Source organism: Engraulis encrasicolus, chromosome 4 (genome assembly GCF_034702125.1).
Source record: "Engraulis encrasicolus isolate BLACKSEA-1 chromosome 4, IST_EnEncr_1.0, whole genome shotgun sequence".
Lineage (NCBI taxonomy): Eukaryota > Metazoa > Chordata > Actinopteri > Clupeiformes > Engraulidae > Engraulis > Engraulis encrasicolus.
The window spans coordinates 3,712,949-3,739,224 of NC_085860.1; the positions used below are offsets into that span (position 1 = coordinate 3,712,949).

Genomic DNA, 26,276 nt, shown 5'->3' on the forward strand with positions numbered 1-26,276 from the left:
TTTTCATTCAATGCATTCTCTAAAATGTTCATGACAATTTACAGTAAGGGGGGCATCAAAACTGTGCATGACCACATGAAGAAATACTATGTGCTTGACAAAAATATAAATTCTAGCAGTTTTCCAACAGTGATGTCAGCTCTCTATTCAACTGACGTCAACACGGCACAACTGATGGCCCTACACCTTTCAAAAAGTGTATCTTTTGTCTATTTTCAAGAAAAAACAGACACAGACACAGACAGACACACAGACACAGGCACCTGATAACTTACAGATAACCAAGCAACTGAGCAAATTAACACAGACATACACTTTCTTGCACAAGCAGCGCAGCTGCATGCAAGCATAATTTCACAACTGCCATCAATTTGCCATCAACTTAACCAGTTGTTCCTGATTCCCTTTTAAGATATTTTAGGGACTTTGTGCCTCTATTGGTGATAGGACAGTGAGAGAGGGACAGGAAAGGAGTGGGGGGAGAGAGAGACGAGGTAGGACTGGCAAATGACACCGTCCGGAACCGAAAGCAGGTCGCCAGCGCAGCAACCCAGTGCCCTACCGTTAACCAGGTCTCCAACCTAGCACACAGACAGTCACAGACACAGACAGAGACACAATATTAACACTAGTACATACACAGACCTACCTGTGAGTCCCCACCATGTGGGGCATCGGCTGGTGAGCTTGACCACCCCGGAGGCGAACATGAGTCTGAAGAGCAGCCAGCGGGCCAGCCAGAGGGTGACCCCGTCATGAAAGCAGCCGCGCGAGCGCCCCCAAGGCAGGTAGATGGGGGCCATCAGGATACACAGGAAGCCCGTCTCCAGCAGCAGGTTGTCCCTGGATACAGGGTGGGGTGGGCGGGGTGACAATGACAATGAGGGAGAAGGACAATTTGTTTCTGTGTCTTTAGCTCAGGTTTTCTTTAACACCTTGAATTGTACATATCTATTTGGAGAAGACTATTAGGGAGAAGGATTGAAGAACTGTTTGAAATCAAATCAAGAAGTTCTTGCAAAAGTACAATGTTCTGGAATATGGCCGTCCTCCCAGTCCCAAGATCTTAACATATTTGAAAATACAGTACGGTGTATAAGTGGGTGGGAGACGTGACGCCTTATTTTTTCGTAACATTGGTTAAAAACCTACAAAACTGTTATTTTTCCTTTAAAAAACATACAGTGGCTTCAAAAAGTCTACACACCCCTCTTCAAATGTCAGGTTTTTGTGATTTTTTTTCTTCAGGTTTTTGTGAATTCACAGCTTTTTCCACCTTCAATCTAAACTATTAACCTGTACAATGCAATTGAGAAACAAGCATAAAGCTTTAAATGGAAACAATAGAAAATAAAAAACTTCAATTAACATGGTTGCATAAATATACACACCCTTAAATTAATACTTAGTTGCAGCACCTTTGGCTTGTCTGGGCCATTCCAAAACCTCAATATTATTCTGGTGAAGCCATTCTTTTTGTAGACTTAGGCGTGTGCTTGGAGAAATTGTCGTTCTGAAAGATTAGTTCCTCTGCATCTTCATCTTTCTACCAGGGGGCCGAAGGTTTTGTGCCACTACCACGGCCCCTGTGGAAATTTTCATAATTCTCTCCTCCATAATGAAGGCCCCAGTTACAACTGAAGAAAAGCAGCACAAAAGAACAATGCTGCCACCACCATACTTCATGTTAGGTATGGTGTTATTGGGGTGATGATTTGTGCCAAATATACCCTTTGGAATTATGACCAAGTTCAATCTCTTGGTGGAGTAAATCTAGCAAAAAATACTTCTGTAATCTCCCAAATGCATGTGAGAAGATATGTTATGGTCAGGTGAAACCGAGGTCGAACATTTTGGACATAATTCCAAGAGGTATGTTTGGCACAAAAAACAACACTACATTGCCAAGGTAACGCCATGCGTGGTGGTGGCAGCATGGTGGTGGCAGCATCATGCTATGTGACTGTTGTTCTTCTGCTGTAACTGGGGCTTAAGTCAGGGAGGCAGGAATTATGAACAGTTCCACAGGGGCCATTGTAGAGGCACAAAACCTTCTGCCCCCTGTTAGAAAGGTGATGATGCAGATGAACTTAATCATTCAGAACGACAATTACCTCAGACACATGCCGAAAATCAACAAAAAAATGGCTTCATTAGAATAAGATTGAGGTTTTGGAATGGCCCAGACAGAGTTCAGACCTGTATGACACGGAACATCCGTTGGGCGATCTGAGAAGGACTGTGCAGATGAGATGCATTCGCAATCTGTCAGATTTGGAGTGCTTTTGCAAAGATAAGTGGAAAAAATTGTCACATCAACGTTTGCCATGCTGATAGAGTCTTACAATCGAAGGAAAGGTGCTGCAACAAGGTATTAGTTCAAGGGTGTGCATATTTATGCAACCATGTTAATTCAAGTTTTTTATTTTCTATTCTTTCCCTTTAAAGCTTTGGGTTTGTTTTTCAACTGCATTGTGCAGGATAATAGTTTAGATTTAAGTGGGAAAAGTTGTGAAATTATTTGTCTTTCAGTCATTTTTTTACATGACAAAAACCTGGAATTTGAACAGGGGTGTGTAGACTTTTGGGAGGCACTGTATGTCAATGAAAGAAGATGCGGTACATTATGTTTCATATTAGTCTGAGATGAGAAGAAACATTTCTGTTAAGATTCATGTAAGGTTTATACCTATGTCAAATATCCTGCGGTGTGACTGTAACACTAATGAAACCTGGAATATGATATATATATATAAATTAACCAACAACATTTTGAATAATGTATGAAGCATTTGGCATGATTGTGTATTATATTATAATATATATATTAAGATATGTGAATGTGAAAAAAACTCAAGAGAGTAATATTAACTACAAGTTCAATTTCGTAACACAAATTGCGTCCTGTGGGGTGACATGTATGTCAATGTTTGTGAATGGGCAGCTGCAAGGCCAACTACAAGGGTCTTAAAGACTGGCTCCTAACCAGTCAGTACCTCAGTTATTGGAGAGTGCTGTGGAAGTTTAAGGTGACTCTTAACCTCTTAATATGTCTTCATATTGCAATCTTTCTGTCACGCAATGCTTAGGTTCATTTTATGGTGTCCTGTGGTGTGACTGCTCTTATAGGAGGAAAAAAGTTTTTTTATAAATGAAAACACATATTAAGATTAAACACAATATCATTATCAAGTTAGCATGAGCTCAGATCAGATGTCAGTCATGTATACAAAAGGATTAAAATGGCCATAATGCAGTGAATTCCCTGTGGTGTGACTCCATTTTCCAGCGGTGTGACATGCCTATGCAATGTGTTGATGCAAGACAAATTTTCCCAAAATTGGCAAAAATAAGGTGAAATTCCACAGACCACTAAATGCTTTATTTTTTTCTTTTTTTTTCCAATTTTTATCCATCATTTTTTCAAGGAATTTGAACAACTTTTTTTTTTTTTATTTGCGTTACGCCCTTAAACGTCAACCACCCAAGTATTTTGAAGCAGGATTTCTTAACCTCCCAGTTCCAATCACAGTAATGGAGTGCAGCTAATAGCAATCGGAATGATTTTGAGAATGTGGTATGAAATTGAATTGCATTCATTGAATGCAAATCGTAACAGTACTATGACGTGTCTGTTTTTAGAGAAAGCACAGGTCATTGCAGTCATAGCAGGCTTCTAAATGTTAACTGAATATGTGATTATTGTGCAGAGTTTAAGTTGAAGCTACATGAGAAAGCTTTATCCAACAACTTGATTGGTTCTTCACTGTTACGTAGACGGCATGATGGTGAGTGAAGCAGGGAGTTCATTTGATGTACACCATTTTTTTCATGCTTGTTCACTTCACAACGGTTGGTAATGTTTCCTGACAACATTGCTCAAAAGGTGTCACCATGTTACCCAGTGTCATCATGTTAACGGCCAAGAGAACAAAATAAGGCAGCTCCACGGAATGTAAAAGGAGTCTGGTCGACCTGTGCCGCTCTCTGTCTAATTAATTGTCCAATATTAGGAATGTAGCACTTTTATTGCATGTAAATCTGTCACAGACCAAACCATTAACAGACCAGATGTGAAACTCACCATTGGAAATACAGGAACACTTGGCCCACCTGTTGTGTAGAGGGGAACAATTATCGCAGCAACTTTTAAAAGGGTCGGCATTTGCAGACGTATGCATGTACACGCTTAGCAGGACTAATGCACCACACGCACCCATACACACAGCAAAGCTAAACACATCACTTCTTTTTAATATTTTTTGGGGGGCATTTTTGGCCTTTGGCTTTAATATGATAGTGCAGTGAAGAGTTGGACAGGAAGTGAGTGGGGGGAGAGGGAGACAGGGAGGTGTCAGTCAACCCAGAATCGAACCCGGGTCGGCTGCATGGTAGACGAGTGCCCTACCGTTAACGACATAGGGCCAACAACACACAACTTCAATAATGATCTGTGTCTATGTTTGTGTTGCATTTAATCAAGCAACAATTATTGTCCCCGGAGCAATGCTCAAGGTGGATACGAATATGCCTATTGCTGAACTGTCTTTGTAAGAAGTGTGCAATGGTACAGTTGTTAGACCTAAGGGCATGTTTTCCCTAAAGGCGACAAGGTAAGATGGGCTCCTTGGATTCCAGGTGAGGTTGTTCAGGTGATTCGTAACTGGTCGACACCAGGTGAGATTTGACTGTGCAAATATTAAAGGCATGCATGTGTGCAGACTGCAGAGGAGTGGCCACATTACCTGATAAAGAGATAGGTACAGTATCCACAAGCAGAGGTAGAGCCGACAGTCTCGTAGCCTGTGTGTCAGTGTTGACAGAAGGCTGAGCACAGTACCTATGAGAGCTATCAGCTCCATTCCCTGTTGGGTGTCCAGGCCCAGTTTAGGTCCCAGCCACAGGAGCGTGGGAGAATCTCGCAGCTGCTCCCAGAATCCTTTGCCCGTGTAGCGCAGCATCCAGCGCGCGGGCAGCAAGCCGTCGTTGCCATAGAGACCTGTAGCGGAAAAGAAGGGCGTGTTGAAACTTGATTTTGTGTTCATCTTAGTACACACATATCTATCTCTGGCGTGTACAATACAATTTAAAACATGTTTGCTCAAACATGTTTGAAAAGAAGAGGCAGCCAGCTTGCCCACTTATAACCATTACAGTGCTAAACTTCCGGGACATCGACTCTAAAGCCAAAAGGATGTCAAAGTGTTATCTTGATGGTGTCAGTAAACTAGAAGTTGCACTAATCATTCCTGCTATAGTTCAACTGCCCAAGAGCGCATACTTCTTCAGTAGTGTTTCTGATAAGTGAATAACAGTGTGCCATTCACGAGGCATATCATCCAAGCATCAGACAATTTAGTATCAGAGTGCTCGCAACAGTAATGCTACAAGGGATGCATTGTTGTGGCTCACATTCCATGGGAAATTGAGCCAAAATCATATTGAGGACATTAAGGAAATAACCTCAAGTTTCTGTTAAAGAGTTCAACAGCATTGAACCATCTGAGCGCGTCATCCATTGGCTATTTTCCATGCACTCCATGAAGATTATTAAGTTCACACCACTCAAAGGTAACATAATATCCATGCGTGTTAAAGTTAGCACACGCTGTCAATTTCTCCATACTGTAGATTTACCAGTGGCATCAACAGACGATAAACATCATGTTTAGCATACCACACATGCTAGCTGCATGCTAACAGGAATTTGGGAACAACCAGAGCACAGGACAGTTTGTCTTAGAAAGAGTGCTATTCACCTGGTATCTGCACGTATAGGGAAGCAAAGGCAAACATGTAGATGACAGACATGCACCAAAGGAAAGCCTGCACTGGCTGCCGAATTTCCCCCATTTTGACACTTCGGATCCCCCGTGCCAGACCCGAGATCCTGCAGGAATGGTGGAGTGGAGGCTACGGATGCACACACACGCGCGCACGAGACTAGTTCTAGAAGAGGGCGGACACGTAGAACTGGCGCCCGAGCAAGGAAGGAAAAATCATGTCCGGCGGGGAGGGCGCTACATGTCACACCAAGTCCCTACAACGGGCACCATCTACAGGCGATGAGATCAGAAACAGCTTTTGACTATGTGCAACTTGTAACTAACTTGTTCCACTGTTTGTGCTTAGGAACAGAATGGACACTGGGGCAACATCCCGCAGCTCTCTACAGACCATCTGAAAGGCATTAGGTTGAAAAGTTCCGTGTTTTGTTGAACTAGGCCTATTTATTAATTAATTCATTTTTTATTTGTTTGTTTGTTGGTTTGTTTGTTTGTTTACTTACTTAGGCCTCCTTACTTGGGCCTGATACCTACTTGTTTTGATGTTCAATTTATGTTTCTGTAGGCCTACTTAACCCACAACATAGGCCCATAGTAGGCAGCTGCCATGCCAAATAGGTCGACATAAAGCCTAATGTGTAGTGAACTAGGCTACACTAATCTGAAGTAGGCTACATTTTTACACATTTTTACTGTAAGTCATACTGTAGGCCTAAATCATGTAAAGATATGTTATGCCTTTATCTTTGTTCAGTGGTTATACTGCATGGCCCCTGGGTCATTTCACGTGAAATCAGACACTTTGGGACCCGACCGACACGGATTTCAATCATATTTGGTGTGCCTTTTTAGTAGCAAGGTAGCACCCCAGAACTGCATTGGTTTGAATCTGACACTAATATTAAGGGAGAAACAGACTAGGAAAGGTTCACATGTGACTGATGTGAGGGTAGGACACTATACATTCAGCCTTGTAGCTGATTGTGTAATATGTAGAGCCAGAAGAGAGCTTTCAAACAACACCACAGACATCTTTTTGTGACTAACACTGACTGATATAATCAAGGTTGAATGTATAGTGTACCCTCATTTGTAAACCTTCGCTAGTCTGTTTCTCCCTTAATATTCATGTCAGATTCAAACCAATGCAGTTCTGGGGTGCTACCTTGCTGCTAAAAGGCACACCAAGTATGATTGAAATCTGGATCGGTCGGGTCCCAAAGTGTCTGATTTCACGTGAAATGACCACCCTTCCACTGCAGAGTTCTGGGAATCAAACAGATTTCAGGTGCATAGTGGTAGAACAACAGAACTTACCACCATACAAAACCATGCATTACATTATATGATGCTACATTTACTGTACTTTCTGCATATGCAAGGTGTGTAGGTAGGGTCAGTTTTGCTATGAGAGCAAACTGTCTTGAAAGAAGAATTGTCCTCACACACATTTTGATGGCTGAAGGGAAAAAAAAAAATTATCAGTTATATATTGCTTCACCATATGGCATAGAACAGTTTGGACGAGGATCACCTTTTGTGATAGGGCAAGGCTAGCCTGGCGAGCCAGACATAGTTTGTCATATTGTGACACAACACTCCACAGCAAACAATGCTCACTGCACACACAAAAAAATGCATTTATGCCTCACCCATGCAAGGGGGCAGTGGAAGGACGGTACCACGCTCAGGGTACCTCACACACACACACACACACACACACACACACACACACACACACACACACACACACACACACATACTGGCACTTGCATTCGCACACGCACAGAGATACACTAGATTTAGATTTTTAGAAAATTATTTCACTGCCTATGGTTGGGAACCACTTTTCTACAGTATCACTTGTGTCATAGAGTGCCATCTCAACTCAATGTTCCATTAAGTTCATGTCCATGTGATGGACGAAGCTTGAGGGAACTTGCCCTCATGCATGTGAAATCATTTAGCTTTGCTAGTGCATATTTTCCCCTTGTTCCATGTAAGGGGTATAGGCAAAAATTCATCAGGCAGAGGTCACACAACGGTGGCAGGCGGGAAGAGGATGTTCTTCAGGTCCTGGCAGGCACTGACTGATGGTCTGGATGGCTCAGGTCCTCCTGACCCCTCACACCTGAGACATCTTTTTTTCTTTCACTCCTTAATTTTTTATTTTTTTTCATTATCACAAATAAAAAAGTTTCAACTGTCTTACCACTTTAAAAAAAATGACTGGCTCTTTTTGTTCTCTTTCTTTCTTTCTTTCTTTCTTTCTTTTAGTTGTATTTTCTGGTAGAGATGGGTGATTGTCTGGGCTTGTTCCGTTTTCTTTCATAAAACCTAAATTTGGAAGCCATATGTTGTGCTTTTTGTGACTTTGTAGAATTTTTACTTAAATAATAACTTTTTTTTTTTTTTTAATGATGAGAATGTCAAGAGTATAGGCTACGTCAAAGACTTTCCAGTCTCTGACCAGAGTTTATTATTAGGCCTATTATTATTATTGTTATTAGGCCTATTATGTTATTATTATTATTATTATGTTGTTGTTGTTGTTGTTGTTATTATTAGGCATAGTAGGCTATGTTGTTGTTGTTGTTGTTGTTGTTGTTGTTGTTGTTGTTATTATTATTATTATTATTATTATTATTATTATTATCAGGGTGCGATTTGTAGGGGGGGATGGGGGGGATTGTCCCCCCTTCTGGTTTTGATACCTCCACTTTTCCTGCAGGATTTTAATATTTGCGGTATGTAACTCCATTGATAATGCTTAAAATCTGAAACTTATCCCCCCTTCTGGGTCTTAAACAAATCGCACCCTGATTATTATTATTATTATTATTATTATTATTATTATTATAGAACAGACAAGTACCAATAATAAAAAAAAAATCATTGATTCTTTAGAGTGTGGCTAAAACAGGTTTTAATTTTGAAAGAAAAAACGTTGTTCAAATCCAAAATATAGGCCTAGAGGTAGGCAATGTTACCAAAGTCCTGACTGTGCAGTAGCCTAATGTATCAGATAACCTCCCTATATTTTACCTTTTTCATAAAATAGGTTATTACTTGTTCTTGTCAACACCAGACACAATTTGAAGTAGCCTGAAAATATGTTGCTTGTATTAAAGTGAGGAATAATTCTAATAATTCAACAGAGTTGTAGAGACATATTGTAGCCTCAGATATTTTTAAATACATAGGCCTATGTTAGCCCAGCACAATTCAGTCACATATGACAAGCTGACAAACTATGGAACAAAACATGACAGAGGGTAAGATAGAGGTGATTGTAATAAAATTAGACTACACTAGGGCCTAGGCTACAATTAAATATTTCAAACAACTCTTCAAAGACATCTATAACAGACCCCTTGATTACCAGGAGGATTTATTTTGTACATGAAACTATTGATTTTCAACAGAATTAGCCGTTATAGCCATAGACCATAACATGTTTTGTCAAACTTTCAAGAATCAGTGAAATGCACTGATATGACTTATTTAGGCTACATCATTTGTATCATTCAAATAATAGGCTCAGTCTCTGATTACATGCTAAAAGGGAAAATGTAATGTTACATAGTTCTAGGCCATGGCAACAGTAGCTAAGCATGGATTGTTTACACGTAGAATGTTCAAACTAGAACGCAAGTCAGTATATAAAGTGTGTCCTGAGCAAATTTGATCAGTTCTTTGCGAACACTCTTGAAGGCAGACGGTTGTGACTTTGCTCCGCAAGCTACTCTCTCCGCAAGTTTTGATCACTAAAGCTAATTTGGTTTAGCTAACATAGTTAGCCTGTTTATCAATTTGTTCAGCCAATTAGCTTATTGAATAATATTGTAGGCCTCTTTATTGAATTGGACTGGTAACGACTATTTTTCTAATTCAATCTTCGATTGAATCGATTTACTCTAGTAGAGTAACCTAAAGCTAATTTGGTTAGCGTAGGCTGGTCCTTGAATTTATTGTTTTCTGTTTACTAACCAACTGTAGTTAGAATAGCCTTACTCGGATTCGAAAATTGAGTTTTTTCAAAACTTTAGGCTAGAGTTCTACTTAAATCTAGCTAGCTATTCTAGACTGTCTAATGCCATCACGGAGCAGCAGGCGCCGAGCCTCTGGGCAGAGGAGATGGTCTCTCTGGTGTTTTGCAGGTGCTGATGTGAAGGAGACGGTGGACATGGGGACGCAGACGGAGTGTCCGACCGTGGAGGTGGCCACCCAGGCGGACGGACCCGAGACGGCAGAGGCGACCACTCAGGCAGGTTGGGTGACAGCCGAGGCCAGCACTCAGGCTGCTTGTGGAACGGCCGAGGCCGGTATACAGGCAGTGAGAGTAATGGCCGAAGCTGGATGTCAATCTGTCTGGGCAACCAGCGAGGCCTCTGTCCAGGCGGCGAGGGTAACTGCTGACGCTGACACCCAGGTGGACTCCACGGACGGTAAGATTGCGCCCCTGTCTGACAAGTGTAAAACGCCATTCCGGGCATTATTCCATCATGCAAGAACCTCATCATACCGTATGTTTCATGTGCGTGCGTTTCTTCTTTACAAAAATCATCTTACAGGGTTTTTTATCATTGTCTTGCAGCGACCCCTTTGCTTGATGCTGAGCTACCAGGAGGTGAGAGTTTGCCAGACACTGCCATTAATGGCATTAACATACACCATACCTTAAAATAATGTCAATTAAAAAAAAATTTTTTTAAACTGTTCATGTGCACAGTATGTGGACCTAGATATAAAACCTCTCCCTTTTACATTCACATATCAGCATCTGTCCAGAGGACAACTGGTGTTGCTCCAGGTAGCCTATGGCCATTTTCATCAATACATCTAATTTTTCGCCTTGTCATTGTTTTTTAGATTATGGGGTTGTTTTTGAGGCTATATCCATTTTTACTTAATCTGTTTTTGTGTAATATAATTGCAGACGCCGACTGGACAGTCCAGAACATGAACCAGACGACTGCTTTTGAGTATTCAGAGTTCTTCCGCAACGGCCAGATGGTGAGATATCATTTTTCTTTTTAGATATACTTTATATAGTATGGGAAGTCATTCTCCAAGACTGTGATGATTTAGGTAGCTAATCTTACCTGGTTGAATATAACTGTCAGGAACATACAGTACATGTAGCAGGGATTTTACTTTCCTAACCTGGGATGTCTGGCTCTGCTTGCTTGTGTTTGCATGTGTGTTGTAGTGGGTGGAGGTGAAGCTCAGGTGTGAGGAGAGGCGTGAGGGCCCGTACCTCAGGCAGTACTGGTACCTCATCAACAACTGTTCCCAAGAGACAGCAGAGGTATTCTGTCTGGCCAAGACATTATCTTTGTTCCTTCTTCCCTCTGTTTGTTGCTGTCTGTTATGCCTGTCTGTGTCTTTTGTGTGGTGCCAGCGTTTGTACTGCACACACAATTTCCCCATGGAGACAATAAAGTTGTACTACTACTACTATTTATGTATTAAGATAAGACATGGAGTGCTTGGATTGTAAGTACATAGTATAATACAAAAGGATATGGTTTCTTTCTTTTTGTGTGCTTACTTGGACTTAATTATTATCTTTTGCAAATAGGGTATTTTTCATTGTGGTCAGTTTGATGGGTACTGTTTTAATCCTGTTTTTAATTCTACTGGGATTTGTTTTATTGTTGGCGCACTTAGAGTTATATGTTATGTATGAATATGTGCTTTACAAATAAAATAATTATATTATTACTAGTAGTAGTAGTAGTAGTAGTCGTAGTAGTAGTAGTTGTATAGCTGTCATATCGATCCTGCAGTGTCATATCTATCCTTGTTCCATTGATGCTCAGCTGTTTTGCTTTATTTCAGGGATTCCTGCCCTACGCCAACGGAGAGCTGCTCACTTACATTGAGGTAAATTGAGATACATGCACTTTTGTTGGAGAGAGCAGCAGATCTGAACACATTACCTGCACATCCTGCACTGTATGAGTAATATTCTAGCAGATCCTAAGCATTTGTTGTTTGTTGGTTTTATTGTCCTTGTAGTGGTACTGTGGGAGCATCACTGCGGTGTACTCACACATCCACACACAGATGACCACAGTTATGGACATAGGAGGACACCTGGTATTGACTCTTGATAACTTCAAATTATTTACTGTGTGGAATTTATGACTTATGGATGTTTAAAAAAAAACAATAACATGCCCTTTTACTATACCATGAATGTGTACCACAGTACGGCGAGACATCGACCAGCTGCAGGGGTCTGTCCATGGACGCTGCTGGAACCTGGACTCGCCTGGAGAGGACCGACACTCTCCGGATGCCCCTGGACCAGTTCTTCACTCCTCAGCCGGACCCAGATGACGACTCTGCTGGCCTCTTGGAAATCGACTGGTCCTCTCCTGGTCCTGATCCTGACGCTGATGGATTCAACGACGCTGATGGGTTCAACGACGCTGATGGGTTCGACGCTGATGGTTTCGATGCTGATGGATTCGACGCTGATGGTTTCAACGCTGCCGATGACGAGGATGCTGATGGATTCGACGGTGATGATGCTGCAGATGACGATGCTGGATTCGACGCTGCTGATGATGCCGTTGGATTGGACACTGGATTCGACGCTGCTGATGGATTGGAGGACGCTGCTGCTGTCGGCTCTCCTGCTCCTGGTCCTCGCGCTGCTGGTACTGATGCTGCTGCTGTTACTGATGCTGCTGCTGGTACTGATGCTGCTGCTGACAACTCTACGGCCCCTGGATTCGACGATGCTGCTGGTTGGTCTGGTGCTCTCTCTGCTGCTGCCTCCGTTGCTAGCCAGGTTCCCTCTGTGTAGTAAGTATAGTGGTCTTGAATTTTGTAAAAGACAGAAATAAATGGCTTCAATGACTGTGTCATGACTGTGATGTATCGCTGATTAAAAACACCATTTATTAATCTCACCAAAACATTCTGTCGCCCCTCCATAGCTACCTCTTCCAGTCCACCGGTCTGGGGGACTTCCCCCTGAGGCTTGCTGGACTGAGGGACGCCTTCGCTGTGAGTACAACAGTCAATAGTCTGAAATGTCCAAGACAAATTATTGTCAGAGATGCAGATGACACTGTAAATGTTTTGCTTTGTGTAGGTCTTGCTTGAGCAGCCAGAGACAGCCAACTTCATCGCCGTGACAGGGTCCATGCTTCTGAAGAACTTGGCCACCCTCAATGGAAAGGTAATGATTTCAGGGAGGATGTGATGTCATGGGACTAGATTTAACTGATTTTGGAGTTGAAGAGTCAACTCATTTAGCTTGGATGACAACTACAACAAACGTGAATGACAAGTAACATTCTTTAAACAGAAGTCCCCTCTGTTCTGCTTTACTGTATCTGTCTTCAGGATGCTGGTGCAACTCAACAGGCCTTTGACGAGGTGGTGGCCTTCGCCCAGACACTGACTCCCACCATCACCACTGAGCTCTTGGAGGTTGGGGTACGTCAAACTTTTTTAAACACACTGGCTCACAATCCCACAATCTAAGATGATGTAAATTGCAAATAATCTGCATCATATCTTTTTGATTCTAGATCCACCAGTTCAACCTCCTGGATGTGGTCTTCGAGCTGCTGCTGTTCAGAAACCTAGAGTTGGCGTATGTGCGGCTGGTCCCTGTACGTCATGGCAGATCTTACTGTTGGTTATTGATATATACATACATGTATATTTACTAAGTGGTTCATCCGACTGACTCCAGCCTTTGTTGTTGTTTCTCCTGTAGCAGGCACAGGGCGGGTTCCTGGATCATCTGGCAACAGTGGTCCAGTCCCTCCTGCCCTCTGAGGCGTGGCCACCCCAGGCAGCCCAGTGCTGGGAGCTCCTGCAGGTAACCACCCTTCTCACCACTCATCACCTTTCTGAGATCGTCCCTAAGTGCCTGTAGCCTGTTTGATTAAATGAGTTGTTTTACGCTATCTAAACTGACTGTATTGTTTCGATCCTAGTCTGAGGCAATCTCCTTCGTGTTGGAGATCCTGTCCCTGGACGTGTCAGCGTACCACCAGCCCCAGCACCTGGCCCAGAGGGTCTTCAGCAGCCTGGAGCGCCGCATCGACCAGCTGCTGAGCGTGATGCCCTCTGGCTAATATCCCTTTCCCTCTTTAGTTTCGGTTTTGAAGGGTTTAGTTACTTAGGCTTAGTGGGGTTTAGATTTTAGTGAGCAAAACTTAGTACTTACTACTGTATGGGTTTAGTTTCCTAATGCGTAGAAGGGTTTCAGTCTAGTGCTTAGTATAAATGGGTCAACTAATTGCGTAGTAAGGTAGGGTTGAGGTGTAAGAATGAGGGTTTTGCTTTTAGGTTTTGGTTCTATGATTAATATGGGCATTTAGTTTTTAGTGTTTCAGAGGGTTAGGACATTTGTATGGTATAGTCTGGGTTTGAACTAGTTTAAAGTTTTCATCTTTACCAAGGTTTAGTACTTAGTTTGGTTAATTATGACTGCAAAGTAGGATTTCATTGTAGTATAATGGACGGTTATTTTGAACGGTTAGTTTTCTCGTGTTTAGTGGGTTAGTGGATGGATTAGCTGTAGTTTTGATTGAGGGTTAATGTTTACAGTTGAAGGGTTTGATTATGTTTAATCCATAAGGGTTTAAGCTTTTTTTAAGGTCTTATTGAGTATAACTGAGTATTCGAGGGTTTATTTGCTGTAAATGTGGATATCTTATAGCAATTTTAGGGTCTATTTTTTTAGTGTATGGTTTTTGCACATATCCGGGTTTCCTTGTAGTGATTTCTTATGTTAAAGGACAAGCACACTATTTTGAACATTAAGCCCCTTTTAGTATTTCTCTGCAATGTTCTATAGCACCCCCTCTCATTGTTTTTATTTAAAAAAAAAAAAAAAAAAACGTTTGCTGCCGTTTCCATTATTTGGCTATTTTGGATTTTGTGTCAATTGGCTTTACAATGGCCGTCTATGGGCATGTCCAAATGTGTTCTTAAATACCACCCTAAACATTTGTTTTCAAAGTATGCATCTCACTGGGTGGTAGAGGTGTTCACTGGCATTCCCTAAGAAGTTTGAAGGGGAAGTACGGCTTCTGTCATTTATTTCCCATTTTGTGAATGAAAGAAAATAATGTATTTACTTAATGCTATATGTAAAACATCACAAACGCCATGATATTTTACTACGAAAATTGTTATGGAAAACCGGTAAATACCCCTGAACACTTAATGAGTTACATACCGGTATTCTTGAAAAAAGAAAATGTTTGTGTGGTTTTAAGAACAGATTTTGACATTTCCATAGACAGCCATTCTAAATCTAGTTGAGACAAAATCCAAACTAGCCAAATAACAGAGACAGCAGCAAACATGAAATAAACGGTGAGGGGGACTCTAAAGCATTGCCGGCAACTCAAAAAGGGGGGTTCATGTTCAAAGTAGTGCACTTGTCCATTAAGTATAGCCTGGGTTGTTTACAATGTTTAGTAAAGTTGGATTCTTTTTTTTCAGCATTCAGATTGTAATGAGTAGTCGGGTTAATTGGTCTTTCATTTCATATGAAGTAGGGTTTAGTTATTAATGTTACTTGGGGGATTGTTTTTAGGGTGAGTTAAACTTTTGGATTCAATTTAGTACTGCAGTTCATAAGATGCACAATGTTTCTCTGCAGTTACAGTATGTAGGTGCTTTGCATGAAAAGCCAAAAAACCTTTCAGCAACCCAACTCTGAAATTAAATTCAGTGGGGATTGGTGAATGGTTCTCATTGGCTAATGCCCCAATTTACTCAAATGTGTTCTACCCAAGCTCTGCGCCCCTCCCTCTCTGTGTATGATCTGTCTTTTTCTGCAGTTGTTCCCTGTTGGTGCTATGCGTGACTAGAGACCAGAACCAAGTCATGATGCGGACCCCAATGACGAGAACCATTAAAGCTGAAGATGACCACCGATGACCAGCATAGAGGGTCCACAAACTGAACATGAACCTAGAAGACCAGCCTACCAGGATCCACATTCTGAAGACGACCATAGAAGACCAGTCTAGAGAGACCCACACCATGGAGGACTTACATCATCATCTCACAGCTTGACAGAAGATTTTTTTTTTTTTTTTAAATGATCTATTCTGGACATATCTGATGACATCTGACTGTCAGCAAGACTGATGACAAAACCAACATGGAATACTAGAAAACCCAATGAAAATGGACAATTTTTCAACATTGGACATTTATTTTTTATGATCATGTCATACTTTTTTCCGCCCTAGTAAATAATATTTTTGACTTTGAAAAAGCACTTGTGTTGTAGTCATCTCTTCTTTATAAGGCACTTTTGTTTTGAAGTTGATTTGTATCAAATCATGGTATTTATCCCCTAAGAATGAAGGCACAATCTGTACATAAAACTTTGCAAAGAATTTTTATATACTGTTTCATATCTTGTGAAATGTCCGTAGCATAAATTTATAGTTATTGTATTTTAAATTATATCCTCCATGTATATGTATATTATATTTGGACATTAACTTGCTTCCTACTGGATTTACCGTAAATTACCCAGAATAAGCAGGTCACAGATTCTCTTAATGCTGTTAGTGAATCTAAGATGTCGTCAACAAAAAGTCTAGTAGAAGATCTACAGTAATAAGTAGCAAACACGAGCAACATGGAAACCATTCAAAATGTTTGCATAGTGTTTGAAAGATGTCTTTTCTCCGTTTTGGAAAGTGAGGTGAAGTATTGAGATGTACTATAAGAACTCAAATTACTTCATCAAATCATGGTTCAATCACATAACATACTTTCAATAAAAACAGACATTTTGTTGGAAATGAATAGAAATGTGTCATGTCTATGCAACCAGTGCCCCCTATTGAATAAAATGAATCCAACATGCTTTTTTTCAGTCCACATGCAGCACAGTATGAGTTAAGGTAGATCAGTCTGCTGAACAAATCTTGAAACGGGTCAGACCACAACACTGCTGTTGAATGTTGAATTGTGCATACACTTCCATTAAATGTAATTTAACACTACAGACCCACATTTTATACTTTCTAGAGTGTATTTGGTATTTCTCCAAAGACTTTGAAAGTGGGTTACAATAATAGAGTATAAAACATGGGCATACACTGGTATCTATGATTAACACTACAAATTAAATAACCCTGTTTGGTGTGGCTATCATCCCAATGAGAGAGCTTTGGAGAGTGTGTGAGATAATAAAGTAGGCCTACCTCTGACCTGACCACTGAATTCAGCTGTAGCCTATGTGGTTTTTCAATTAATGTTTCTATTTGTGTTATGAGCTTTGGTTTCACAAAAATGAGTATTAGAATCATATTCTTAAGAATCTTATTATTACTATCATAAGCAGAATGAATATGAAAACACAATAACACTAAGGTCTGAGGTCTGTATGACCATTGTAGAGTAGAGCAGTGGTTCCCAACCTTTTTCTTAAGGGACCCATATTTTTACTATTGTAAGCTTTGGTGACCCAACCACGCGATCGCCTGCACGAGACAGCGTCACAAGATGCCTTTCCTGCCAAAACTCATTTTAGTTATTTTATTCCTCAATTCATCTTTGGTCAAATATAGGCTAAATGTTTAATGTAGCACTTCCAATTTGTTGCTTCTATGCATTTATTAGTTGAATGCTTTGTCATTTATTCAACATGGGCTATATATATTTAAAATTAAACTCCTTAAAATCAAGAGGGCTCTGCGACCCCCTGTGAATCTTTGGCGACCCATAGGTTGGGTCCCGACCCATAGGTTGGGAACCACTGGAGTAGAGTATCATTTATTGTCAACGGAGGCAGTGACAACATTGAGTTATGCACTCCACCCATTCTCTAAAGGAGAGTGTGTGTGTGCAAGTGCGCCTCTTCCTTCCCCACTGAAATCAACACTTTTGATTTATGTTAACACTGAATAAATACACACAGCAACATTGATGGATTTAACTTTTTTCTTCAGCACCCGTCCACTGCATGCGACATATTTTTTTCTCAAGTAGGCCTATTGCAATTAATTGTATGTTGTGTTCTCTTTTTATGGGTTCCCTGCTCTGTGATGTGTAGGGGTTATTGCCATCACGCTGGAATTTTTTCTGGTCTTTGTCCAGCCGCGACGGCAAATTCATTTCCCCCTAGTGGGATAATAAATTAGACTTTGGTGTTGACTTGGCGTGATGAGCAAAAAAAAACAGACAGAAAGGAATCAGCAAAAACATTGGAGCACAGAGACACAGGGTTGCTGTGCTGTTACTGAAGGCAGCCAGGGCCTAGTTGTAGTACAGCTAGGCAGGGTTGGTCTTGGACCAAGAAAAATACTGCCAGGGCATGTTTGTCTTGGAACAGCCCCTCATACACAGCCCCCAAAGTGCAGACAAAATCACAGTTCATATCAGTGTAACTAATTGATAAGTTAAGGAGTGGAGTTACTTTAATAATACTATATCCTGATTGTTTTTTGTACAATTTCTGAGGGGGGGCTATTATTGGCCCCTGAGGGTTGTCGGCCCACCGGGAAAATGCCCTGTATACCAGATTTGCCATCCAGACTTGCAGCCAGTCTCGGGACAAATGTAACCCAAACCCCTTACACACTTGTTTGGCCATAGGCGGCAGAAAATCCCTGAGATCAGCAGCCCCTATGACCCAAAGAACAATGTATCTAGGAGTTCTGCAGAACGCACACAGTGTTGGAGACAGATTTTTTTTTAAAACAAAAAAAAACACACAGCACATTCCAGGAGACATTCCACTTCAGAAGACCCACCCAGGCTGCACACAAAAAGAGAAATACATGAACCTTTAAACGTGATTCAGCTAAAAGTCTTATGAGAAAATAAGACATGGGTTTTACATGCTATTGATGTATACAACGTTTGCATATTGCAGTAACTGGATGGAATGTGTATGCTGGGTGTGCCTTACTGACATGGAAAGTGGGCACATTTTATATAGTGTGTGTCATACTATATTATAGTCAATGAATATTGTTGAAAGTTTCATAATATGTATTATTTTCCATGTCTTTGCTGCTCTGAAAATCATTCCGGTGGGCACAAATTTGAGCTGAAATGTGTTTTTTATTCAATGGACTTTTTCATTTTTTGTTTTTTGTCTGCTTGAGCATCCGTTTAGGCTATGTGGAGGATGTGTGTCTGGCCGTCCTTTTCCTTACACCAGAACTCTGTGAGTGCTGAATCTTAGTCCAGCTTCAGCTTGAGTCCACTCATCTCCCACATATTTGCAATCAGAGTTGAAAACATGGCAGAAAGCCCACCTGGGAAACTCCAACTCCCATTGTCATTGTGACAATGAAATTGCGTTTTATATCTCACCCGTGCAAGGGGGCAGCCCCCAATGGCACCCCAAGGGAGCAGTGCGGTGGGACGGTACCATGCTCAGGGTACCTCAGTCATGGAGGAGGATGGGGGAGAGCACTGGTTAATTACTACCCCCCCGCCAACCTGGAGGGTCGGGAGTAGAACCAACAACCTTTGGGCTACAAGTCTGACGCCCCCCCTAACAGCTTACCCATGACTGCCCTTGTAGCCCCATTGGAGATTTTTACGGCAGAAAATAGTCTGTGGAAGTTCAATACTCTGGGAGTTATATACTATATTACACTGGCTCTCTGAATTAACACTTGATTTTTCTTACGGTGTAGTGAACATTGACAGACAGGATAGCATGAGAGAGGAACCAGATGCAGCTACATACTCACTCTACAGATGGTGGGCGAGTGAGTCGCTCACAATCACACACGCATGCACACACACGTGCACACACACGTGCACACACACACATGCGCGCGCGCACACACACACACACACACATACACACACACACACACACACACACACACACACACCTCACACACACAGACATGTCTCAAACTGATAGCCTTAGCAGATCTGGTTCTCTCTCTCTCTCTCTCTCTCTCTCTCTCTCTCTCTCTCTCTCTCTCTCTCTCTCTCTCTCTCTCTGGTTAACTGTTGTCCCTTAGTCAGCATCTCTGTCTTGGTATGCATGGGGGAAGTGGGGGGGTCATGGTGTCCACCCACATTCACAGTACTGTATGTCACAGAAGTCAGTACATCCCTCACATTTCAGGGTATTTGTAAGTATATCTTTTCATGGGACAAGATTAAAGAGATTTCACTTTCTTTGCCACAATGAACAGTAGCTGGCGTACAACTTAGTAGCTGGCGTACAACTTATATAGCTGCTTGTTTGCTGGCTACTGTTCATTGTGTCGAAGAGAAATTTCTTTAATATTGTACCATGAAAAGAAATGTGAGCGTTGTACTCACTTCTGTGACATACTGTACACACACACACATACACACACACACACACACACACACACACACACACACACACACACACACACACACACACACACACACACACACACACACACACACACACACACACAAGATGTTGCGGTAGGCCTATGTCTGTGAGAAAGTAGGCTATTTGCACTGGAATGGAACTTTTACTCTGCAAATTTACATCCATAGATCTTGATTATTTTTTGTTTGTTGAGACTAATGTTGTAGACCTCATTGACTATACACCAGGCAATAAATTATCTGTCATAAAGCCATACTAAAGCTTCGAAAACACTCAGGGAAATGGGATTTCTGTGAATACGCTGTTGCACAAGAGAAACAGAGCTGCGCTATTCAGAAGATAGCAACATTACGATGGATAGAATGAACCGGAACAGAGACATTTGATGTTCCGTGTCCGTGAACAGCTGCTAGGCATCTAAACAATCCACCTCTCTTCAGCTCAGAAACCTCCCTCCCACACACTGTATACTTCTCTCTCCTTCTCTTTCTCTCTCTCTCTCTCTCTCTCTCTCTTGCTCTCTCTTTCTCTCACTCTCGCTCTCTAACTCGCGCACACACACATGGACATGCACGCGCGCGCACACACACACACACACACACACACACACACACACACACACACACACACACACACACACACACACACACACACACACACACACACACACACGGGACAAGCATGGCTGAGCGGGAACTTAATCAGAAAGGCCTGGGTGGGATAGGTAGGTGAAGTAGTCATATGGTTTTGCCTGGGATGCCTTTACAGTACGTCAGCAGCTGTAGGTGAATTACTTGTGAAGTTGACTTCCATGGCAATTTTTCATGGGAACTCTCGATGGCGTTCCAAGCAAAACATTCTAGAGCACAATCTGGTTTGAATGAGCCCCAAGACAGCTTGAGTGGAGTTTTAGAGCTTTGGTTCACTGACACCAGAGCTATAGGGAGAGCCCGTAAGGAGTTGGAAGAAATGTTTTAAAAAAACCTGAATTCTTCCAGTTCCAGCTTTAGGTTAACTGTACTGAATCACAATGGCTCGACCTTAGATTGCACAATGAACCCAAAGGCAACATGAAGCCCGCAGATGTCTTTAACTATTTTCACAAATAGTTTTCACAGTTACAGTTGGGGAAGGGTTAATGAAGTTGAACAATGTCTGTGAAGCCATCTTATGAATGATGTGGCAATGGTGTGGCCTTCTCAGCCTCCCAAGTCTCAGGATTAACCAATATGGCACCACATAAATTCAGGCATGTGGGTCGTATTGTGATTTTCCAGCTCTAGTGTTTTCAAATTGAAACAATACGATAACAGTTGTGACACATACGGTACAACTCTTAAAGCAGTGGAGGCAAGATGAAGCGCTTAAGTGCAGATGGTGTATGTTGGCTCAACATTTTGGCAGAGTTGCTCCCCTTCCCAGTTCTGGAGGTGTGGGTGGGGAGCATCAATAGAACCTTCTCTCTGGTGATGAGTTAAGAACAAGAGTCCATGGACAAGATGAGTATGTTCTAATGGTGCATTCCAGACCCAATCCAAACTAGTGGGAGATGGGACTTCTCCTACCTGCCACTACAAAAAATTGCACTGGAACAGCAGTGGACTTTGGGAGCTCCCACTAGCCAACTGGGGGAACCTCGCTCTACTCCTCCCTCAAAATAATGAAGTCGTAGGATAATGGTGGTGCCCATGGAGCCACTATTTAAAGCATACGTAAATGAGTAAGCTAAGTTTTATTTATCTTCGTGTGTGGTTGTTTCTGACACAGCAATCTGAACCTATAACATCTTGAAAATGTGTCACACACTACAAATAATCATTATTTGGGCTCTATTTGGGCTCTGTATCAAAACACCTATCCAAAGTCAATTAAATCACAGCTGTTGTTATTGTTGTAGAACTGCCTGGACCGCTTTGAGGTGGGAGCTGGACTAATTCAGGTAGGAGAAGTCCCATGTCCTACTTCATTTCACTGGTCTGGAATGGAACATCACAAACAGTATACTGTCAGTACACAATATTTGGGCTCATGGCTGTGCACAGGCAGTGTGTGTGGGTGTCTGAGGAATGGTAGAGAACTTTTGGACTTTTACATTTTCCTCCCTCCCAGTAGACCTAGTCGTGCTTAAACACAGATGCATTCATGACACATCAAATCGACATTCCTCATATTTGGTAGCCTTAATAGGTCTGGTTCTCTCTCTCTCTCTCTCTCTCTCTCTCTCTCTCTCTCTCTCTCTCTCTCTCTCTCTCTCTCTCTCTCTCTCTCTCTCTCTCTCTCTCTTTCTCTCTCTCTCTCTCTCATCCCTTAGTCAGCATCTCTGTCTTGATATGCATGGGGGGAGGGTAGGGGTGTGTTAACATGTTCTGTAGTGAGTACCCCCCTCACATTTTCTATGTTTTTAAGTAGGCCTATCTTTTCACGAGGTAATTAAGGATATTTCACTTTGACACAATACGCAGTAGCCAGCGTACAACTTCCATAGCTGCTCTCCCCATTCCTTCTACTCCATCTCCCTAGAGATCTTCAGCTCTTTGATGTCCTCCACTCTGCTCCACACCAACCCTCTGTGGCCTTTTTCTCCAGCTATAGCGGCAAAAACACTTGGAAGTTAGTCCAATAAGGTCTTGCTTTGCGCCCCTCTTATCCAGTGTGTTCATTGTGAGGATAAGAGAACGGCAAATACAATTCTTCTTATGGTTACTTTGGTCACTGCAGATTTTGAACAGCCCACTCGAAGCATTGGCAGCATTACCCATTTAGTTTGGCATATTGTCTCTACTGATACGTAGATCTCTCCTTGTGAAATTAGACAGCTTACATCATCAAATGAATGCAGATCTGCACAGGCCTAATTCAGAGAAAGAGATACAAGGTAGTTTCACACGTTCCCTAATCACAAGACCACCAGACAGACAATGCCAAAACCACACCAATGGACAGCTTGATAGGCTACTTCAAAATGGTTCATCAGCTCAACATCTAAAGGCAACATCAACAAAAAGAGTGCAACAGTAGTGTTGCTCACCTGGCGACCTCCCTCAGGTAGAGGATGCAGTAACTTGGACTGTGTGTGTACACTTCTGCCCAGCAGGAGGGGGCGCTCTCTTCATTGATAATGAATCCCAAACCTTTAATGCATAAGCCATTGGACTCACACTAACGCATAACATGGGTCTAAATAGACCCGCATTCATTTCCAATGTATTTCTGAGCATTAATCATGTATTCTCTCACACAACTTCTAAAACCAATACATTTTATCCCATAATTCTTCTAAAAGTAATTACATAGGTGGTCCTTAATTCAAAAAAGTATTTTTTTAAATGTTCTTATATTTTCATTTTACAAATAAACATGAATTTGGAATTAAATCACTAATTTCTAGACGTGGACCGAAAATGGCCCGCATTCATTTCTAATGGAAGTCTAAATCTTTCACTATAATAACTTCCACAATTAATGTATTAGCTAATGGATTAAAAGTTGTGATTTAGGCTGTTTTTAATGCACAAAATGGGTGTTATTTTTTGTATCTTATATAAATAAACACACAAATAATTTCCCCCATTATTGCAGACATAGCCTAAGTCTAAAGTGTTTCATGTTAGGAACTAAAATATATTTTAAAGGATTCCCGTCAGGAACAAATAAACTGCAGACAGTTTTTGACCACTGTTGACCACTGCTGACCTATTGGATTTAAGCATTCCAGGTCATGCATATTTGTGTAATAAGAGACGGTGTGATCGGAGGAGCCCAATAGCCTATATCAGGGCATAATTAATGTGCATAATTATTAGACAACTTTGCTTTCCTATGGGAAAATATGCCACAAAAGACATCTAACAAACTCCAAAAATACTATAAACAATTTTGATGTCTTCCAGAGGGGTGTGGCTGTCTTGAAATATTGGTCACATCCTTCTAAAGCACTGTTACAAAGCCATCAGTGTCACATGACATCAGCTCACAAAGTCACTACCAGATTTAGAAGAATTGAAGATGAAACTACCACAAAAGTATTACCTGCAGTGCTGTTATATTCCAGAACTGAAACCTACATTGAGTGTCCACAAGAACATTGTATTCAGCACTCAGAGACATGGCCAAGGTAAAACAGGCTGAAACCTGAAGACCACTCAACAAGAAACTTAAGTCAAGACTGGGTCAAGAAATGTCTTTAGACAGTTTTTTTCAATGGTTTTATGAACTAGTGAAGGTGACTGTTAATGGACCAGGTAGATGAGTCTATGGCTAGATCAGCAATGTGCACACTTACATGAGTTCCTGAGTTCCACTCAAATGCCAGCAAAGTACAGCATAAATACCATGGTCTTCAAAAGATGCAAATGCCTTCCTCTCAATAATCCAGCCATGGGCTCATCCACCCTGTCTGTCAAGAGTCACTTTCCCAAGTCCATATAGGCCTAACTTTGAAAACTCTGTCCCCAGGTATTTTTGACCCAGTCTTGACTTAATTAACTTGTCTAGTGTCATCCCTTCTTACCTTGGCCATATCTCTGAGTGCTCAATGCCCTGTTCTTCTGGACACTTGGTGTAGGTTTCTGTTGTGTTGTGTTGGCAGTGACATTTCTTACGAGACTGATGACTTTGTAATGATGCATTTCATAATTCTGTGGTAAAGTGACCAACGTCTTGCCAATTTCATGACAGCCACATCCCTCTAGAAGACTTCAAAATTGTTAATCGACTTTTCAGAGTTTGTTAGATCTATTTTGTGGCCCATTTTCCAAGAAGACAACAAAGTTGCCTAATAATTATGCACACCTGATATAAGGTGTTGGGTACCTTCGACCACAGCCCCATATTTTTATACAAATATGCATGGCCTGGAATGCTTAAATCTGATAGGTTTTCAAGTTCATATAGATTCCTGTTGGAAAATAATCATAAAAAAGACAATATGGTAAAATAAAACATGTTTGCCTAATAATTCTGTAGGCCTATATAAAAAATGAATGCGGATCATTTTTGACCCATGTGTGTAAATATCATATAATTGTATAAAAAGATGTCTATTTCAAAGAATAACCATAAAGTATTTGAATTAAGTATTAATGTTGGGAGTTAATACTCCACAAATGACAAAAAACTTGAATTGTAAAAGAAGAATCAAAATCCTTTCTCAATATGGCTAAGAGACATTAAGCTTGTGATGAAATTACATAGGAAATGAATGCGGGTCTATTTAGACCCATGTGTCTAAATATCATATAGTTATATAAAATGACTTCTATATCAAAGAATAACCATCAAGAATTTAAAATAAGTATTGATGTTGGGAGTTAATACTCCATATAAATGATAAACAATTGGACTTTTAGTAAAAGAATCAATATTCTTTTTCAATATGGCTAAGAGACATTAAGCTTGTGATGAAATTACATAGGAAATGAATGCGGGTCTATTTAGACCCATGTGTCTAAATATCATATAGTTATATAAAATGACTTCTATATCAAAGAATAACCATCAAGTATTTAAAATAAGTATTGATGTTGGGAGTTAATACTCCATAAATGATAAAAAGTTGGACTTTTAGTAAAAGAATCAAAATCCTTTTTCAATATGGCTAAGAGACATTAAGCTTGCGATGAAATTACATAGGAAATGAATGCGGGTCTATTTAGACCCATGTTATGCGTTAAAGGGGTAGTAACCAAAAAAGTGTTTTCACGCAAAAAGTTATGATGCATAAAAATAAATTAAGTCATCTAAGGGACAAAAACAAGTCAATTGAGGAATTCATGGAGTGCTGAGTAAGAAAATTGTATCCTTACAAAGATATAGAAATTTTAAACTCAGCCGGGTCTATTTAGACCCATGTTATGCGTTAAAGGGTTAAAAGAACAGTTGGTGTGCTGTGTCTTGCAATTGCAGTTATCCTTGGCTCATTTTTACACATTTCATTTTTGTTGTGTGTGTGCGTACGCGAGTGTAAGTGTGTTTGTGTAGCCTATGTGTGTGAGAGAAAGAGGGCTGGGGGAAAGAGTTTTTATATTAGAGAACCTAATGCACATGGCCATAGTACCGTTGCAACTGCTGCCATTTGGTTTTAGATAACATATCCAGATCCACGACCACGATTAAATATGCCATATGTACAGTAGGCCCTA

The 26,276-nt window shown here is 41.0% G+C and overlaps 2 protein-coding genes across 3 annotated transcripts in view; one reads left to right on the top strand and one right to left on the bottom strand.

Moving 5' to 3' along the window:
• The window catches only part of lmf2a (lipase maturation factor 2a), a 22,126-nt gene extending 16,179 nt beyond the window's left edge, over positions 1 to 5,947 (bottom strand). The window contains exons 1-4 of the mRNA XM_063196541.1: positions 5,760 to 5,947; positions 4,746 to 4,999; positions 4,085 to 4,113; positions 650 to 843 (exon numbers count right to left, since the gene is read on the bottom strand). Coding sequence (XP_063052611.1) covers positions 650 to 843; positions 4,085 to 4,113; positions 4,746 to 4,999; positions 5,760 to 5,853 — 571 coding nt within the window. The 5' untranslated portion in view covers positions 5,854 to 5,947. The remainder of the gene's footprint in view (positions 1 to 649; positions 844 to 4,084; positions 4,114 to 4,745; positions 5,000 to 5,759) is intronic.
• A 3,594-nt stretch (positions 5,948 to 9,541) lies between these two features.
• Positions 9,542 to 15,071, top strand: LOC134447192 (uncharacterized). 2 transcript variants are annotated; one of them, XM_063196546.1, is made up of 14 exons: positions 9,542 to 10,234; positions 10,384 to 10,416; positions 10,567 to 10,599; positions 10,726 to 10,802; positions 10,999 to 11,097; positions 11,631 to 11,675; positions 11,811 to 11,891; positions 12,004 to 12,605; positions 12,740 to 12,809; positions 12,898 to 12,984; positions 13,152 to 13,244; positions 13,340 to 13,423; positions 13,531 to 13,635; positions 13,754 to 15,071. In XM_063196546.1, the coding sequence occupies exons 1-14, from the start codon at positions 9,880 to 9,882 to the stop codon at positions 13,892 to 13,894; spliced, it is 1,905 nt and encodes a 634-aa protein (XP_063052616.1). In that variant the 5' UTR covers positions 9,542 to 9,879; the 3' UTR covers positions 13,895 to 15,071. The 2 variants fall into 2 exon arrangements, with proteins under 2 accessions (XP_063052616.1, XP_063052617.1); XM_063196547.1 differs by lacking the exon at positions 10,567 to 10,599.
• The last annotated feature ends 11,205 nt before the right edge of the window (positions 15,072 to 26,276 follow it).